Here is an 18,684-nt window from a genome sequence, read left to right on the forward strand (position 1 = left end):
GTTTTTAACAAAAATAACAAAGTATGTGAAGAAAAGGAAAGTATGGCCCAAAGGAAAAGAATATTGACCCTTGAACAACATGGATTTGAACTGTGCTCATCCACTTATATGCAGATTGTTTTCAATAAATGCAATACAGTACTGCAAATGTATTTTCTCTTATAATTTTCTAAATAACATTTTCTTTTCTCTAGCTACCTTCATCATAAGATTATAGTATATAATATATACAGATTATATGTTGACTATGCTATTGGTAAGGGTTCCAGTCAACAGTAGTGAGGTTTTGGAGAGTCAGAAATTATACACAGATTTTCAGCTGTCCAGGGGTGTCAGCCCTTCTGATTCTCATGTTGTTCAAGGGTCAGCTATAAATAGACACTGTGTCTGAAAGAGACTTGATGGCAGATGAAGTAGACAGAGACTTTAAAAGAAGCTCAAAGAACTAAAGTAAGATGTGGGGAAGATTGAGAAAAAGATAGATGAACAAAATGGAAATATTAGTAAAGAGATAGAAAACCTAAAAGGAAACAAAAAAAATTCTGCATCTGGAAAGTCCAGTAACTGAAATGAAAGACTCATAGAGTGATTAAAAAGCAGATTTCAGCAGGCAAAAGAATAAGTGAACTTGAAGATAGAATATTGGAAATTACTGAATTTGAGGAACAAAAAGAATAGATCAAAGAAAATTGAACAGAGTCAAAGGCGACCAACATACACATTGTGAGAGTCCCAGAAGAAGAGAAAAAGGGTCAGAAAAAATATTTGAAGATATAATGGCTGAAAACTTTCCAAATTTGTTGAAAGACATGAATATAAACATCCAAGAAGCTCCACGAACTCCAGGTAATGTGAAGTCAAAGAGACCCACACTGAGATACATTATAATCACTCTTGTAAAAGAGAAAATCTTGAAAGCAGCAAAAGAGAAGCCAGTCACCACATAAAAGAGGTTCTCAATAAGACTACAAGCAGAGTTCTCATCATAAACTTTTGAGTCCAAAAGACAGTGGGCCAATATATTCAAAGTGCTAAAAGAAAAAAATTGTCAACCAAGAATCCAAATCTGGCAAAACTGTCCCTCAAAAGTGAGGAAAAAAATCAAGACATTTTCAGACAAAGGTTGAGGGAGCTTATTACCACTAGACTTGCATTGGAAGAACTGCTTGTTCATGCAGGGTAAAAGGAAAGGACACTAGACAGTAACTCAAAGTTGCATAAAGAAATAAAGATCTTAATTAAGGTAAACACATGGGCAATTATAAAAGCTATTATTGTAACAGTGGGTTGTAACTCCACTTTTTGTTTTCTACATGAATTAAGACTAATACATTAAAGAAAACTGGGGTGTCTGGGTGACTCAGTTGGGTGTCTGACTCTTGATTTTGCCTCAGGTCATGATCTCAAGGTCATGGGACTGAGCCCCATACTGGGCTCTGTGCTTGGGCACAGAGTTTACCTGAGATGCTCTCCCTCTCCCCCTCTGCACCTCTCCCTGCTCGCTCATTTTCTCTCTATCTCTCCCTCTCAAATAAATAAATGAAATCTTAAAAAAAGTATAATTACTGGTCTAAAAGCTAGTATTAATGTAATTTTTGTTTGTAATTCCAAATCTTGTTTTCTACATAATTTAAGAGTAGATACTGTATACCTGAAGCTAATATAACACTGTATGTTAACTACACTGGAGTTAAAATTTAAAAAATTTTAAAAATATCTTAAAAAGTGATTATGACCAGTGCACATGCATACAAAACTAAATCACAAAGAAATGGAAAATCAGAATAGATCTATAACTAGTAAAGTGATTGAATCAGTAATCAAAAGTCTCTTGAGAAGAAAATCCCTGAAGTTGTTGACTTGACTGCTGAATTCTACTACACATTTAAAGAACTAATATCTTTTTAAACTTTTTTAAAAAATAGGAGTGAATACTTCCTAACTCATTCTTTGAGGCCAGCATTATTACCCTGATAGCAAAACCAGGTAAGGACACTACAAGAAAACTACAGATAAATATCCCTTATAAACATTGATGCAAAAGTCCTCAACAAAATACTGGTAAACCAAATTCAGCAGTGTACTAAAAAGACTATATACCACTACCAAATGGGATTTATTCCTAGAATGCAAGGATAGTTCAACATACAAAAATTGATCAATGTAATATACCACATTAACAGAATGAAAGGAAAAAAAATCACAGGATCATCTCAATTGATACAGAAAATGTATTTGACAAAATTCAGTATCCTTTCATGATTGAAACACTCAACAGAGTAGGAAAAGAAGGCAACTACCTCAACATAATAAAAGCCATCCATATATGAAAAACCCACAGCAGACATCATACTTGGTGGTGAAAGACTAAAAACTTTTCCTCTAAGATCGGGAACAAGGCAAGAATCGTTGATATTGCCATTTCTGTTCAACATAGTACTGGAAGTAGCAAAAGAAATAAAGAGGAAAAGAAATAAAAGTCATCCAAATTAGAAAAGAAAAAATTATCTCAGTTGACAGCATGATCTTATATGTAGAAAAACCCTTCTCCAAAAACAGCTAATAAATGAATGCAGCAAAGTAGCAGATTACAAAGTCAACCCACAAAAAATTAGTTGCATTTCTATACCTTAACAATGAAAAGGAAGTTAAGGAAATTAAGAAAGCTATTCCATTTACAATTGCATCAAAAAGAATAAAATATGTAAGAATTAATCAAGAAAGTGAAAGATGTATACAATGAAAAGTGTAGAACATTTCCGAAAGATTTTAAAGAAGACATGAATAAAAGCATATTCTATGTTCATTGATTGGAAGACAATATAATATTGTTAACACATCAGTATTACCCAATGTGATATACGGAGTTCACTGAAGTCTCTCTTAAAATACCAATGATATTTTTTGCAGAAATAGAAAACTCCATCCTAAACTTCATAAATAAACTCAAAGGACCCAAATAGCTAAAACCATCTTGAAAAAGAACTATAAAGCTGGAAGACTCATACTTCCTGATTTCCAAACTTACTACAAAGCTATCATAATCAGAACAGGGTACTAGAATAAAAATAGACATCTAGACCAATGGAATAGAATAGGACTCCCAAGAAATAAGCCCTCACATATACGGTCAAATGATTTTTGACAAGGGTACTAAGACCAGTAGGAAAAGGTCTGTCTTTTCAACAAATGATGCTGGGAAAACTGGATATCCACCTGCAGAAAAACAAGGTTGGACCCTTATTTAATACCATGTGCAAAATATAAGTCAGAATGGATCAAAAATTTAAATGTAAGAACTAAAACTGTAAAACTCTTAGATGAAAACATTGGACAAAAGCTTGGAATTGGATTTGACAATGACTTTTTGGATTTGACACCAAAGGCTCAAGTAACAAAAGACAAAATAGACAAATTGAACTTCATGAAAATTTAAAAATTTTGCACATCTAAGACACTCTCAAAAGTGGGAGAAGATACTTGCAAAGCATGTATTGGCTAAATGATTAATATCCACAGTGTATTGAGAACCCCTAAAACTCAGCAGCAAAAAACTGGATTCAAAAATTGGCGAAGAACTTGAATATACATTTCTCCAAAGAAGAAATACAAATGACCGATAAGCACATAAAAGGATGCTCAACATAGTTGTAATATAGATGAACCTGGGGGACTTTATGCTAGGTAAAATAAGCCAGTCACAATGGGACAAATACTTTGTGATTCCATATATATGTCAAAATTATAGAGACAAAATGTAAAATGGTTGTTGCCATGACTTGCTGAGAGGAATGGGGTTTTATTTAAGGGTATAGAATTTCAGTTTTATAAGATGAAAAGAACAGAACAGTGGACATGATGGTGGTGATGGCTGTACAACATTATAAATGTATTTAATACCACTGAACTTTATACCAAAAATGGTTAAGATGGTAAATTTTGCTATGTGTATTTTATCACAGTAAAAAAAAAAGTTATTGTGAGTTAAATGACATTTTATATATAGTAAAAAATAGGTTTTTCTCCTTTGAGGGAGAATTTGATTTTTGACGGCAGCTGTAAGTTTTGGGGGACCTAGGTTTGTTAGTATTAGGAGTAGTTAAACTTGTTATTAACATTTTGGCCCAGAGTAAGATCTGAAAATAACTTGGTGGGAGTAACTTTTGTATGGCCTATAAATTTTTGTAAAGATAATCTTACACTTACAGTAGAGTTACAAACATAGTACATTGCATTTGTTTGTCATTTCTTATTCTCCTACAATTAGTGACAGTTCTTCAGTCTTTATCTTTTATGACCTTGATACTTCTGAAGTGAGCCAGTCAGTGGGTTTGCTGATTTGAGTTTGATGATTTCTCTTGATTAGACTGAGGATGTACATTCTTGTGAAGGATATCATGGAGGTGAGGTACCCTTCTCAGTAAATCTTAACAGTGCATGATGTCAACATGTATTATTGGTGGTGTTAACCTTGATTAGTTGGCTCAGGTGCTGTCAGGATACTGTAGTACAAATTTACTATTTTTCCCTTGGTAATATCTAAATATTTTGAGAGAGATACTTTAACACTCTGCTTACAGTTTTTACTCACTAATTTTAGTGTCCATTGATTTTTCTTGCCTGTGGGGGAATTCTAATGGTGATTTTTGATTTATTTATTTAATTTTTGTTTGTTATTATTTTTTAATGGTGATTTTTATATTTGCCTCATTCTTTCTATGTTTAGGAATTGTTTTGTTAGAAAGAGTTGTTCCAGGGCGCCTGGGTGGCTCAGTCAGTTAAGTGTCTGCCTTCCGCTCAGGTCATGATCTCAGGGTCCTGGGATCGAGCCCCACGTCAGGCTCCCTGCTTGTCAGGGAGCCTGCTTCTCCCTCTCCCTGTGCTGCTCCCCCTGCTTGTTCTCTCTCACTCTCTCAAATAAATAAATAAAATCTTGAAAAATAAAAAAGAGTTGTTCCTTTTCCTCATTATAAATTTTACACAATTTTTAGTACTACCACTATTTTAATCTGATGAAGAATGATAGATAGTTCTTTTTATAAGTTTAGGGCTAAATAGAATCTGTAAACTCGGTTCTTTGATGCCTGTATATTTCACTTTCTAAAGTTTATTTTTGTCTGGTTCTCATTTTTGTTATTTGTGAAATAGTTTTTTAGGTAAGTATCCATGTAACTATTCAGATGATTTTTCTGATATCAAGTATCTCAAGTTATAAGTTGGAAGAATCTACTGGAGTTATGTTTTGTGTTAGCAAGTAGTTTTAAGTTTTATAATTTAGTAACTACTTCCGCTCCGAGTAAAAACATATCTTTAATTTTTTTTTCCTTCTTAGGCTTGAAAAGGAATATACTACAATAAAAACTAAAGAAATGGAAGAGCAAGTTGAAATTAAAGTAAGCATCTGAGAACTTTTAAAAGTGCCAAACATAAATTTATTAAAGTCAGTCATTTGGTTATGTTGACATATCTATTTCCTGTAACAAATTTAGCACTGATGTTTGTTATTACTTACTGATAAATTTATTTACCATCCCACTAGGTAATAGTTAAAAATAGACATTTCAAAAACCAGAATAATGCAACAAGTGGTTTTCATTCTAGTGTGAGAACAGCTCTGTTTCTAGATTTGTTGGTGCGTCATCAGGAGAAAATACCTGTATGGGGAAGATAATTACCACTTCATTTAAATGCATATTTTTAAAAATGCAGAGAAGTCAATCTGTAACGTGCATAGACTAACAGCAGTGTAGTCTGAGGTGTACCAAGTAGAGCAAATCATTGCACCAGCACTAATTATGGCTACCTTAGAGCTGCAGGAAACTTTGGCTAATTCAGTTTTTTCATCTCTAAGCAAAGGTTATACTTTTGAACTCTCCACAGGAACAGGTAGATTGCCAATTTTCAGGGATATATAAATTCCTATGTGTACCTTAAAAATCTTATTTGTACCCTCTGTAGGCCAGAAGTTCCTAAGTTGATGATCTTTGGCATTGTTCAGCTAGAAATTAAGAAAAGTTCTATAGGTTTTATGATGATATTTCAGGATGGGGATAATGAGTAGAAGCAGGAGTTAGTGAAGAAACTCAGTGACTTGCTGATCCAGTTTCTTATCTCTTTGTCTATGTTCTCCCCCTTCCAAAAAAAAAAAAAACCCACAAAAAAAAATAAAACAAGTTTTGAGTGATTCCCCCCCTTTTTTTAAATTCTACATATGGATGTGTCTGAGTTTTGACTTGAACCTGGCAAGACATTAGATAACCACCTTCCTTATGATTATTTAGCCGTGTCTTTTCACCTTTGCTGTAAAGTACCTCTTCACTACTCACATCCATGGGCCCTTTTTACAAGTAAGGGAATGAGTTTTATGAAATTGGTATTCTTTCTTGCCATGGTCCTTCTCAAAAGCCTCCTCGGAGACAACCTCTCCTTTGTTTGTGTGACCTCTGTCTCCTTTTTCTAGATTTTATTTTCATTTCTGTCAGTGTTCCCTATTAATTGGAAATAGATACTTCTACATTTTTCAGAGAGAGAAAGAAAAGACCCTTGTGGATGTTTTTCCCTCCTTTTTAAAAATTCTGTCACCCAACTGCTGCTCTACCATTTGCTTTTCTTTTAGGTACCATGAGTAAGAGTAACATTAAATCATACCCTCCACTTCAACCTACTGAAAGTGGAAAAGTACGTCAACCTGATGAGTGGGGAGAGAGTATGGGTTATCGCATACCACGAATATTCGGAACTGCAAATCAAGAATCTGAGGATGGGAAGCCATCCTGTTCATTTCACCATGTTATGTTATTGCAAAAAAAAAAAAAAAAGTCACAGTTCTATGAACAATCTTTGCTCTTAAAGAAGTTTCTTCTAAAATTAAATCACATGAATAGTAGGAATACCAAGAGGCCTTTTCGAAAAGATCTTTAGCACAATTTAGCTTGTATTTGCAGTTTTTCTCAAACTTCAGTTTTGGGGGAAAGTTACAGTTAATATACCTCACAGAGTATTTTTGAATGCCAGCTCCATGTGTCTTAGGGGAAAACAGATGGCACAAAGCGTTTATAGAGAGGAAACTGGAGGATGGGGGGGAATGAAAGTTCAAAAAGTTAGTAACACATGGGGTAAATAAAATCTGCTGATCTCAAAGGTAGTTTGTTCCTTTTATAAAATTTTGTTTCCACATAGTTTTTTCTTATTCTCGAACCATTTTCATTTCTTTCTTTACTCCTCCTGCCACCAAAAAGGACAGAACCATGATCATTTTTGTGGGACTGCACCTTTTTTTACTTTATATAAGCTTGGGTATGTCTGATTTTTCACTTGGACCTGGCAGCTCATCTCAGTCATAATCAGATGACCACGGCATTTATGGATAGTTAGCCATGTATTATTGGAGGCTTTCTCTAAAATGGGAAATGCCACTTCCTTAGTCACACTCTCTTCCCTTCTCCCCAAGGTCCCTTTTACAAGGGAATGAGTCTCTTAAACTAATGCTTTCTTGCCTTAGTCCTCCTCAAAAGCTTTCAGAGAGATAATATTAAACTGTTTTTTATATAAGCAAATGGTATGATCATCAAATTATTTAATGTTTTGATGTGGAAGTAAAAAAATCAGCCATTGATCACGTTTCCTTTCTTTTTTTTTACTTAAAATTCTAAGACCTTTGGGTTGTGGACCTTTTTATCTAAGAATTATATCTGGAAGCTCCCTGAAGAAGGTGTAACTTTTAAGTATTTTCCACCCCTTTTCTGAAAGTGTTACAGAAAGATTTTGATAAAAATTGTTTCGTATGGAGAATCTTACATTTTATTGTGTGAAATTTTTTATTAATAGAAACAGCTTTCTCAGTATCTTCTTCCAATCTATTGATCTTCCACCTGAGGGGGACGAGGTAAGAAATACTAAAATTCTAGATTATATTAGGTTACCTCAAAAATCTTTAAAAAAGAAAAACCTTTATTCCCCCATTCCATTTAAGGCTGACATTTGAGCTGATTATCAAATACTCATATTTAAATTTTGTGCTTTGGGATGTAGAGATTTGAGCCCTGCAAATGGGAAAAGTTAGAGATTCTGACTGGTTTTTAGGCCAGAAGTTCTTTTTTTTTTTAATTTAAAAATTATGAAGTATTCCAGATATGTTGAAAAACGGAGAATAATATAAAAACACTTGTGTATTCACTGCCTGGCATAAAAAAGGAAAACATGACAAATGTTATCTGAGTCATCCAGGAGTTATATTTAACAGTCAGTGTGAAGTGTTAGTATTGACACATTTATTTAACACTTAATATGTGAAGGGTCATTTACACGCATCATCTACGTTTATTCTTCTCATAACCTTATGAGAGGGTTCTTATCCTTGTTCTTTTGAGCTTCAGCAAGCTCAAAAAATATGCTAGTGGTCACATTGCTAGAAAATGGTAAAAGTCAAGGATTTGAAATCTGATTTATGTTTTTCTAAGACCCGTGTATATTCTTCAGTGTATATATACTGTGCTGTTTTCCAAAAAAGACAATGCATTGTGATGTGAGAAGGATTCAGATGCCTGTTTTTCTGTGGCATCACAAACTTTCATTAAAAAACTAATGGTATATAATAATATCTAATGGGGGGGTACAATAACATAATTTATTCAAGAAGTCATCTATTTAACAGGTATTTGTAGAACCTACTACATGTCCAAACACTATTCTAGGCACTTGAAATGTGTTTATGAAATAGACCAATTTCTGCCCTCATCGAGCTTACATTCTAGTATGGGAGTCAAACAATAAACAGAAAAGTAAAATACATAATATTTTGATGAGGATAAGTGTTAAACAGAGAAAAGAACACATCAGGGAAGGGAGAGTAAAATGGCAGTGTTTGGACTGAAAATTTAGAGAAGTTGACTAGATTACTTTTGAATAAATACCTGAAGGAAGTGAAAGAGCTAGATACATAGATATCTGGAAGGAGAGTAGAATCCAGTCAGGAGTGTGCCCAGGGAGCAAGAGTAAGGAAACCGTGTGGATGGGACAGTATACATGATGAGGAAAGTGACAGGAGTAGGGTGTTGTTGAACATGTGTAAAGACTCTCACTTTGAACCTGGAAAGCCATTTGGGTTTTCAGTGGAAGAGAAGGTGTGTTGAGAGTATATTGCAGGGGACAGGAAGACTAATAGAGGCTGATGAAGTACTGCAGACAACAGATGATGGTGGCTTGGACTGAGGTGGTAAGAAATGATTGGATTCAAAAAAAAAAAAAAAGAAAGAAATGATTGGATTCTGAATAGATTTTAAAGAGAAAGCTGACAAGTTGATTGTGGAGGTATGAGAGGGATAGGAATTAAGCATTTTGTCTTTAGTATGGGAAAAATAGAGTTCCTACTACCTGAGATGGGGGAGTCTACAGGAGGATCTGATTTGGGGAGGAATATCAGGAGCCTAGTTTGAGGTATTTTAAGTATCAGATCCCTAGGAGATGTTCACGTAGGGCCTTGAATATTCAGAGTTGAATTTAAGAGAGGGCAGGCTCAAAATATAAATTTTGCAGTTATTGGCAGAATGATGATAGTAAAAACTTTTAGAGTGGATGAGATTACCTGGGGAATAAGTGTAGATGAGAGAAGAGAGTTCAAGAATTGAGCCGGATCATAAGCCAACATTTAGAAAGATGAGAGCAAAGCAGGAGAACACTAGGGAAGTATAAGTGTCCTAAAGCCAAGAGAAAAGAGTTTCAGAAAGAGAAGGATTTTACAGTGTCAGTGCTAAAGAGTGTTCTTGTGAGATGAGGATGGAGAAATAATGAATTTGTCAGCATGGAGATAAGCTGGAAAAGAGCAGAGAAGTGAACTTGAATGAACTAGAAAAAGTTGGAGATAGGGAGTATAGATATCTTTCAGGGAATTTGCTATGAAGAAGAGAGAAATGGGACAGTAGCTTAGAGAAAGGATCATGATGTTGAGGGGATTTCGGTTTTTCTTTACTTTCTGTTAAGGTGGGAGAAATAACCACGTTTTAATGGTGATAACCAAGTAGGAAAAACTGATGATGTGTGAATGGCAGGGGGTAACTGCTAGGGTCAGCACGGTTTAGGATTTAGCGCATGGTGGGAGATTTGATCTCTTAGCATGGATAGTTAATCCATGAGAACAAGAGAGAATCTAAAATATATGGGAAAAAGTGTAGGTAAGAGGTAGGATGGTTGTGGGAGCTTGCAAAGTTTTGTTCTTAATGCTTCAGTTCTTTCAGTGAAATTGGAAACAAGATTATCATTTGAAGCGTTCCTGGTTTAAAGAAAGAGGAGCAAGTATGAAATAGGGATCTGAGAGTTGAGAGAAGGAATGGCCTAAGGAAATACATTATTGCTGTTAGGGCGCATTAGTAGTCCAACTGAATTTAGTGATTGTTAATTTAAACAAACTTTATTGATTTTTTTTTCAGTCATATTTACCAACATAGGTGCAGACCCAGAGTTGTCAGTATGTTAACCCAGAATAGTGGTTTTACCAGGCAAGTATGCTGACTCCTAAGGGAGAAAGGGCAGAGGGGAGGATAAAAGCAAGGGAATATTTATAATGATTGGAAATTAAATTTTGTAAAGAGGGACGAGAGCACATCAGAGTGAGGGACAATGAAAAGTTGATAAGATCAATGGCTTATCCCAATGAGGAAGATTATTGAGTTTGAGTTATTTCATAAAATGAGTAAGAATAAAATGGCAAGAATAAAGTGAGTTGTTAGAAACTGAAATTCCCCCATTTGGGGATATTTAGGGTTTTTAATCATTTTTCTTCCTTTTTTATTTTTTAAAGATTTTATTTATTTGACAGAGAGAGACACAGTGAGAGAGGGAGGACAAGCAGGGGGAAGGGGGAGAAGCAGGCTTCCTGTGGAGCAGGGAGCCCGATGTGGGGCTTTATCCCAGGACCCTGGGATCATGACCTGAGCCAAAGGCAGACGCTTTAACGACTGAGCCACCCAGGCACCCCTAATCATTTTTCATGATTAAAAATAGCACGTATATTTAGCTTGTTTGTATATAAAGTTTTCAGCACCTTATATTTTCTTAGCCAGTTGTAAAGAGTAGAATTATCGAATTATAGGATATTAGTATTTTTCAGACTTTTGATATGCACTAAGTAAACCTCCTAAAGAGTGTTTCCAGGGTATGTTCTTTTTGGCAGCGAGTTTCCATTCCACTAACACCTTGCCTACATTAGATATTTCATTTTTGCTGTCACTCTTCATCTCATTTTCTCTTTTCTAATTTGATAGGTCAAAAGTCTCTCCTTTTTTTTTAAGTGTATGTATCTCTCTTTCTCTTTATGGTTTTCACTTTAAAGTTTAGAAAACACTCTTCATTCACTCTGGCAAATGTAATTAAGAAGACAGGTACTCAAAAATTAATGAGAATTCAATCAAGTGATAGATTTTAGTCATTAATTTTCCTATGTATCAGCAATAAACATTTCAAAAATATCTTAGAAAAAGAAATTCCACTTAAAATAAGAATAAAAGCATCTAGGAATCACCTAAATGAAGGATAGGATAGAACCTAACAAATTATCACTGAAAAACTTTGCATAAAGGCATTTAAAAAGGATGAATAAAGGGGAGAGATGAAAAGAACTCTATGTTAAATAAAGTTACTGTTTCCCCCATCAAATACACATTAACAAATCCAGTCATTTAATTCCTTGTGATTTTGCAGAGCATTAAAAAAATCTAAAGAATGGTTGTAAACAAAAGACAAAAATTATAAAATAGTATTCAGGCCTGACTTCAAGAATATTATGAGCAATGCTTATCATTAATCAAGTTTTTGGTATTATGCTGTCTCATTAATTCTTCCCATATCATTGTAGGTTTTATTACTCTAATTTTCTAGATGAGGAAATGAATAATCTAAGGTATTGAGTAACATACACAGGTGTTAATTTTGAAGTGAGGATTTGAACCTAAACCTACCTAACTCCAAAACCCACTCTCTCAACTAATTTAGTATACTAGTACTTAGCGTTTGGGGAGGATAAACAAAACAATATAAGGATGGGGGAAATTAGCTCCACCGGACATTAAAGGGGATTACAAAGCTATAATTACCAAATATTGTGGTACTAATACAATAAAAAGACAGAAATACTTGAAATTTAATAGGTGATCCTGAAATAGCCTTTAATAACTGATAAAGTCTATTATATTTATCAATTTATGATGAAATAGATGTCACATAAATGAAGAATTTGTTTATTTAAAAAGTGGTATTCAGACATTTGGGTAGATGTTTGGGGAAGAAATCAATTTCAATTTTTATTTATAGCAAAATTTTAGAAGATTTAAAGGGGATGGAGAGGGAAACCCAGGTAAATGTTTTTAGTTCTAAATTTTATAATATTTTAGCATCATTTCTATTGTAACATTAACTATATTCCCTCAATTGTCTGGTTGAACTTTCTAATAAGTCCTTTAGGATAAAAAATTTTTTATTTATTTTTTTGACGAAATATGTTGAGAACATTTTGAGAATCACATTTGTTTTCTTTGGATTTGCAGATTTTAAAAGCATTTAATAATTGCTTATTTGTCTAGACCACTGTGCTACACATAATACGAATAGCCAAGAAATGAGAAACATTTTCTTCCCGAATTCAAGCTTTTTTGTAGTCTGAAATCACACATAAAGTAATACCAATTTCAAATCATTTAAATATATTCTAAGTGAATAGAACAAGAAAATCTAATTTGCCAATCTTTCTAATAATTAGGATTTATTTGTTCCGATTTGTGGTTCACTTAATAAGATATAATAATTCATAGAATCTTTATTACCTTGGTCTGAGACTTTATATGTTTTATAAACTATATTTTAGTCTTTACTGGAAAAATGATAGATTGAATTAATAGAAGTTTCTGAGGAAAACATTTTTAAAAGCAGGAACTTAGAGGATGGTAGGATTGGAAGAAGGCTGGATTAAGTTCTGGGGTAAATTTGTATAAAAGGTAAGGGGAATTTGAAATTCTAATGATGGCAAAACGAAGAAGTAACTTGAAGGATTCTAAAATGAAGGGATAACTTATATCAGGATTCATATGAAAATTTGTGGATGGAATATGCAGAAAGATGATTTTTTTATGTAGAGTGTTTTAGTTTTAATACTTAATAGTAATTTGATAGGGTTTGGGGAGTCAGGTATTGAATGGTTAGGTGCAGATTTTTTTTTTTTTAATCTGGTTTTACTTTTTTTTTTGTAATTTAAAGATTTATTTTATTAGAGAGTGTGTGGGGGGGAGGTGGGGAGAGGCAGAGGGAGAAGAGAGTCTTAAGTAGACTCTCTGCTGAGTATGGAGCCCAACACAGTGCTTGATCTCAGGATCCTGAGATCAGGCCCTGAGCCAAAACCAAGATTCAGTCTCTTAACCAGCTGTGCTACCCAGGCACCCCAAATCTGGTTTTGCTTTTTGAACTATAGGAAAATGCTAGTAATCAGAGCTGTTCATTTTTTTTTAAGTTTGGTATTTTTTTTTTAAGTTTTTAATCTTTTTTTGAGTAGGCTCCATGCCCAACGTGGAGCTTGAACTGACGACCCTGAGATGGAGTCAGATACTCTACCGACTGAGTCAGCAAGGTGCCTCCATTTTTTTAAGTTCAGAACAACTCATAAATAATCAATTTGATGAAAACAACTCAATCTTTATATTTTCAGAATGTAAGGAATTTTGCAGTTTTGCATATGTAAGGCATAGATGAAGGCTAGTCTAGTTCTGAACTGACAATTTGGTAGTTATCCTATGAGCTGCATTTTTCAGATTTCTTACTTGTTTATTTGATAAACATTTGAGTACTATTTGTGTAGATAGTCTTTGTAGGAGGTAAATGAGTTAAGAGTCTTTCCTATCTAATGGGGATGTTGAGACAGATAAGAAAATACTGATCATGAGTCATGGTTGGTACTTTAAAGAAAGGGGTTATTTCTGTATGTGCTGTAGCTTATATTTAAAATTCAATCAAGCTAGAGTGATAAATGTCATTTCCTTTACTCTGTATTTTCTACTCTGAACCTATAAGAGTTTGACAGACAATAATGTAACCATTCCTTAGACCTTTCCTATTTATAAAAGGTGGTACATTTTAAGGACTATGATTTAGGTATCTTTTCCTCAGGAATGCTTGCAAACAAAACCTCTTTTTTTTGTTGTTTCTTTTTTTTTCTTTTTTTTTTTTTTGCAGAGGTTACGCACAGAAAATAGACTTTTAAAACAGCGCATTGAAACATTAGAAAAAGTAAGTAAATAACTACGCAAGTTTCTGTTGAATGCACACTACTTTCTATTTATTTAAAGGTTCAGGAAATCTATCACATCTCCAAAGTTCTGGTATTAACTGCTTAGCTTGCCTAGCTTACTACTTAACTAAGTAACTTGTCATTAATAAAAACTGATCACTATGAGTACTTGAACTTTAAGGTTAAAGTTTTAATTAAGGTTGTTACTAGAGTAACATTGATATAATTTATTTTCTTTACATATAATCTCTAAAAAGTACGTTCCTTAGAGGTAACCTAATTGAGAATTCATTCTGTATAGTATTTTAAAAATGACTTTCAAATGGTGCCCTGACTTTCTAGCCACATAATAAATGTGTCAGTGATTCCTTTAAGGCCTAGGATTCCTTTAGGTTTAGTCAGAATGACTGACTGATTTCTTATATAAAAATTCACCATGGTGTTGATTTTCAACACAGAGGAATTAAACTTTTGGTTCTCAGACTTATTTTGATGCTACTTATTATTACCTATTTCTTCCTCTCTGTTTCATATAAAATAACTGGGCAAATCTGGAAAAGTTTTGCATTATTTTTAATACTGTGCTTTTGATGTAATGTCTTTTGTAGTCTTGTTCGATGCTATAGAATATATTGAGTAATAAAAGTATAGTCTAAGAGTTTGGGTTTATTAAAAGAAAAACCTGAATTCACAAAGTCTTTTAGTGTTTGGAAGGGCTTTTTTTTTTTTTTTTAAACAAAAGATGAGAGTAAGTAGGTTAATAAATGATGTTGCCAACTATCTTAAAATCTTCCCTGAAAATCTACAGATCAATAATCAAGAAAGAAAATGTGAAGATATGGATAGTTTGGATATTTGTCTTTTGTTTGAAAGCATCACACCACACACAAGGATAGGATGTTTATTTCATGTCTTTTGGTTGTGTAATAATTTCAGGTATATTATATTAAGTCAAAAATAGTTTTCCTGTATTTCCTACATCTTATTAGAGTTGCTTTGAGGATAATTCTACTTTTTTGGTGACTGCAGAAAGGTTGAGCTTAATTTAGTGTTTAAGTCGTTCTAATTGCATATTGTATTTTTCCACTAAATACTCAGTTTTTAATATCTGTCTTAGGTGGTCTTTTATCTTTGGAATGAGATACTTTCACAGAGAAAGTATTTTTATTTCACTGAACCATCAGAAAGATAAAGGTGCCATAGGAAAGTGTTAAGTTTGGATTTTTACTTCTAGAAAATTAAGTACCTTTCTACTGGCTTACATAGCCTAGGTCTGTCCTTTAGCACTTAGAATTCTGTAAATACTTATATATCAGTTAAATTCTGTAACCAAAATATTTACTTATTGAGTTATTGCTAGAGTTTATTATGTTGAGCTAATTAATTTCATTTGTCTTATTTTCCTTGCTTTGCTTCTTTGGAAGTTGCTGTTGTACAAATTGCTGTCACACTTTATAAGTGGAATTGCGTACTCAAATTCCTTCTCCCTTTCCTATAAGTGGTTTGACAATATGGCTGACTCCAAACATGAAGACTAAAAGAATGCTTTAAAAAGAAGCTATTTGCTTGTTTCAAATGATGAAAAACCTCTTGGAATTTGTGTTTGGTCTTCTAGAAGCATATGATTTTCTGCAGTCTATCCTTATTTTGATATATTTTTCGTAAGGGTTAAGAATAATAACAAACACAGTAAATAGCCATGAAACCAAATCTAAATGTCTATTTTAATTACAATGAAAAGTAGATGGAATTTGGGTATGCTTTGTTTCTTCTTATTCCTAATTTTATGCACCTTTATTTTATTTCTTTCTCTTAAATTTCTATCTGAATTTTTCCTTTTGTAGGAAAGTGCTTCCTTGGCAGATAGATTGATACAGGTATAGTTTTTTTGTTTTTGTTTTTGTTTTTTTTTTAGCATTTTCTCTAACTTACTTCTAAGGAAAGTCCTAAACCTAGAAACTCACATTTTAATGCATGCAATTTTACATGCATTTTCCTAGAAATAATTTTTGGGCTGGTATATATGCGTGTAAACTTAATTTTTGATAACAGTGTGTTATCTTGGTTTATTAAACACCTTTTGCACGTTTTAAAGCTAACCTTATTTAAAGTATTTATTCCAAAATGTCAATCAGTGGATTCTGCAAAATTAACTATTATACATCGAAAATTTTAGTCCTGCATGTACGACTCAGTAATATTGCATGAATTGAATTTTTATTGACTGAACAAAGAACTGTTCTTAAGATTATCAGATAAATTTTTTAATTTAGTTGCCCAAAATTTGCCGGAGCGATAATGAGCTGCTGGTTAATAATTACTTAGGCTGTTCTGTTCTCTGAGGTGATTTTTTTTTTTTTTAACATGTCACAGTAAATAACTAAACCTCACAAAGGCAGTCTTTCTTGAATCTATCCTAAATTGCTTTACACACACACAAATTATGTCCTAAGGGACAAGTGACAAGAGCCCAGGAGGCTGAGGAAAACTACCTCATAAAACGGGAGCTGGCCACCATCAAACAGCAGAGTGATGAGGCCAGTGCTAAACTGGAGCAAGCTGAAAATACCATCAGGAAGCTCCAGCACCAACAACAATGGGTAAGGAGTCCGGTAGTGCTTTTTCTCACTTTTCTCATCCCCCTTCCCTTTAAACTTTTTTTTTTTTTAAAGCACAATTTCTGTGCTCTTGTTTTAAGTAATTTTGTTTTCTACTTTAATTGAATTCTTAATCTGTTTTATGTTCTTTAATACTTAGGGGTCTTAGTGTGGTCTAAAGACTCTTCATTCTAACGTTCTTTCTCTGTCCACACAGTTTTGTTAGAAATAGGTAATATTTTCTTTTCTTACATTATATTTTAAGCCACAAAAAATAAGTGATGTTTGTCAGACCTGCCTTTTAGGTTTTAGAAATCTGTTTCATATTGGTATTTTGCCATGGGTTATTTTTGAGTCTTAACTCCAGCTAGTTCTTGTTAATTGTGCAGATAAAATATTATCCAGCATAGAGAATATATGTAATTATCTCACTAATGTTTCGATAATGTGGGGATTTATGTCTTGTGAAAAACTACCGCCTTAACTTCCTACATCAAGATGTCAAATTATGGTTTAAGATATATGCTTACATTTTTTTCAAGAAGGGAAAAATTTCAAAACTTTTAAAAAATTATGTTAACTAATTCAAGTTACTAAACAGTTGTTCTCAGATATCTTTTGCAACTTAGACACCTGGCAAATTCAACTAGTGTAATCTTAATCAAGGATATGAGGGCTAAAAAGAAAAGCCAACTGTTTATTTTTAAAAAGATATTATTTCTTGTTTCAGTTTTCTGTTCTCAGGAGTTAGATTGTAACGGTAGGCAGAAAAGGTTGTGTAAATCTGGAACTCCATATAGGTCAGGAAGGCAAATAGAATGATGTCAAATTGGACATTACATTTATTCAGTAAAATTAAGAAACACCATCATAAGCTGGCTACAGATATCAGAAACTGAAAGCAAAAAGAAGAAATTGACAATTGAAAAAACCATAAAATAAATTTATTTTTTTCTATTAAGTAAATGAAGATCATTACAAAAAATGAATAGAAAGGTGGTAAAAGAATACTAAAACGTTGGGAACGCAAATATTTTGTCCTGCCTTTGTATGAAGTGTCAATATCAAAGCATAAAAATAGACGAAACAGAATTGGGGGTTCCTGTTGGGGATTAGGTTAGGTTAAACTGAGTTATCAGTGTAATGTGATTTTGTTATAGGGAAAGATAGTATTATATTTGCATTTAGCATGAGCTACGGTCATAATCCATTAGAATCATGAATTTTTAGGGTTTTTTTGTATAGTTTTTCAAATATTGAGACCAATAGGACATAAAAATAAGAATGTTCATTTATAATGAAAAAAGTAAAATGGGTGGGAAAATGGGAATGAGCTGAAGCTTTTGAAAATAAAATATAACAAAAGAATCTCTGTGCTGTTTCAAGGACAAGATAGACTCACATTGTGGAGCTAAAATATAACAAGTAGAATGCAGATCTCTATGATTTTGTTTACATTTTTTTCTCACTTGGCAGACGTTCTTCTAAACTGGAATAATAAAATGTAAAACAAATATATAAAGCAGTGATGTACAAAACAGGTGAAAGTAACAGAGTCTTGGTTAAATTTCCAACTTCAAAATGCATATCTCTAGATAATAAAATAATTTGCAAAATACAGGAATATTATTGTCTTTAAAGGATTTTAGAAAATAAGAGATACTAAGGGCTATGAGGTGGGCAAAACATAGCTCTTTAGGTAATAATGGTTAAATATCTGAAAAGAAAACCAGTGACTTTGATGATACTTCATTAAAAATTCCTAGAACATCTGGTTTGTGAACAATTAGAAAATAACTTTTACTCTTTAAAAGAGAATTT

The 18,684-nt window shown here is 33.1% G+C and overlaps 1 protein-coding gene across 13 annotated transcripts in view; it reads left to right on the top strand.

Annotated features, from left to right (window-relative positions):
- Window positions 1-18,684, top strand: part of EVI5 (ecotropic viral integration site 5) — a 196,548-nt gene that overhangs the window by 75,318 nt on the left and 102,546 nt on the right. For 11 of the 13 annotated variants that reach the window (XR_003208420.2, XM_025872195.2, XM_025872197.2 and 8 more), the window contains 4 exons: window positions 5,333-5,393; window positions 14,212-14,265; window positions 16,111-16,143; window positions 16,720-16,866. Coding sequence is in view for 12 of the 13 variants with exons in the window: in XM_025872195.2 (XP_025727980.1) it covers window positions 5,333-5,393; window positions 14,212-14,265; window positions 16,111-16,143; window positions 16,720-16,866 (295 nt within the window). In the remaining variant the exon portion in view is untranslated. The remainder of the gene's footprint in view (window positions 1-5,332; window positions 5,394-14,211; window positions 14,266-16,110; window positions 16,144-16,719; window positions 16,867-18,684) is intronic. The other 2 variants (XM_073896297.1, XM_025872200.2) reach the window with 2 other exon arrangements.

This window comes from Callorhinus ursinus, unplaced genomic scaffold (assembly GCF_003265705.2).
Source record: "Callorhinus ursinus isolate GAN/ISIS: 27379988/994484 unplaced genomic scaffold, GSC_fseal_2.0 scaffold9, whole genome shotgun sequence".
Taxonomy (NCBI): domain Eukaryota; kingdom Metazoa; phylum Chordata; class Mammalia; order Carnivora; family Otariidae; genus Callorhinus; species Callorhinus ursinus.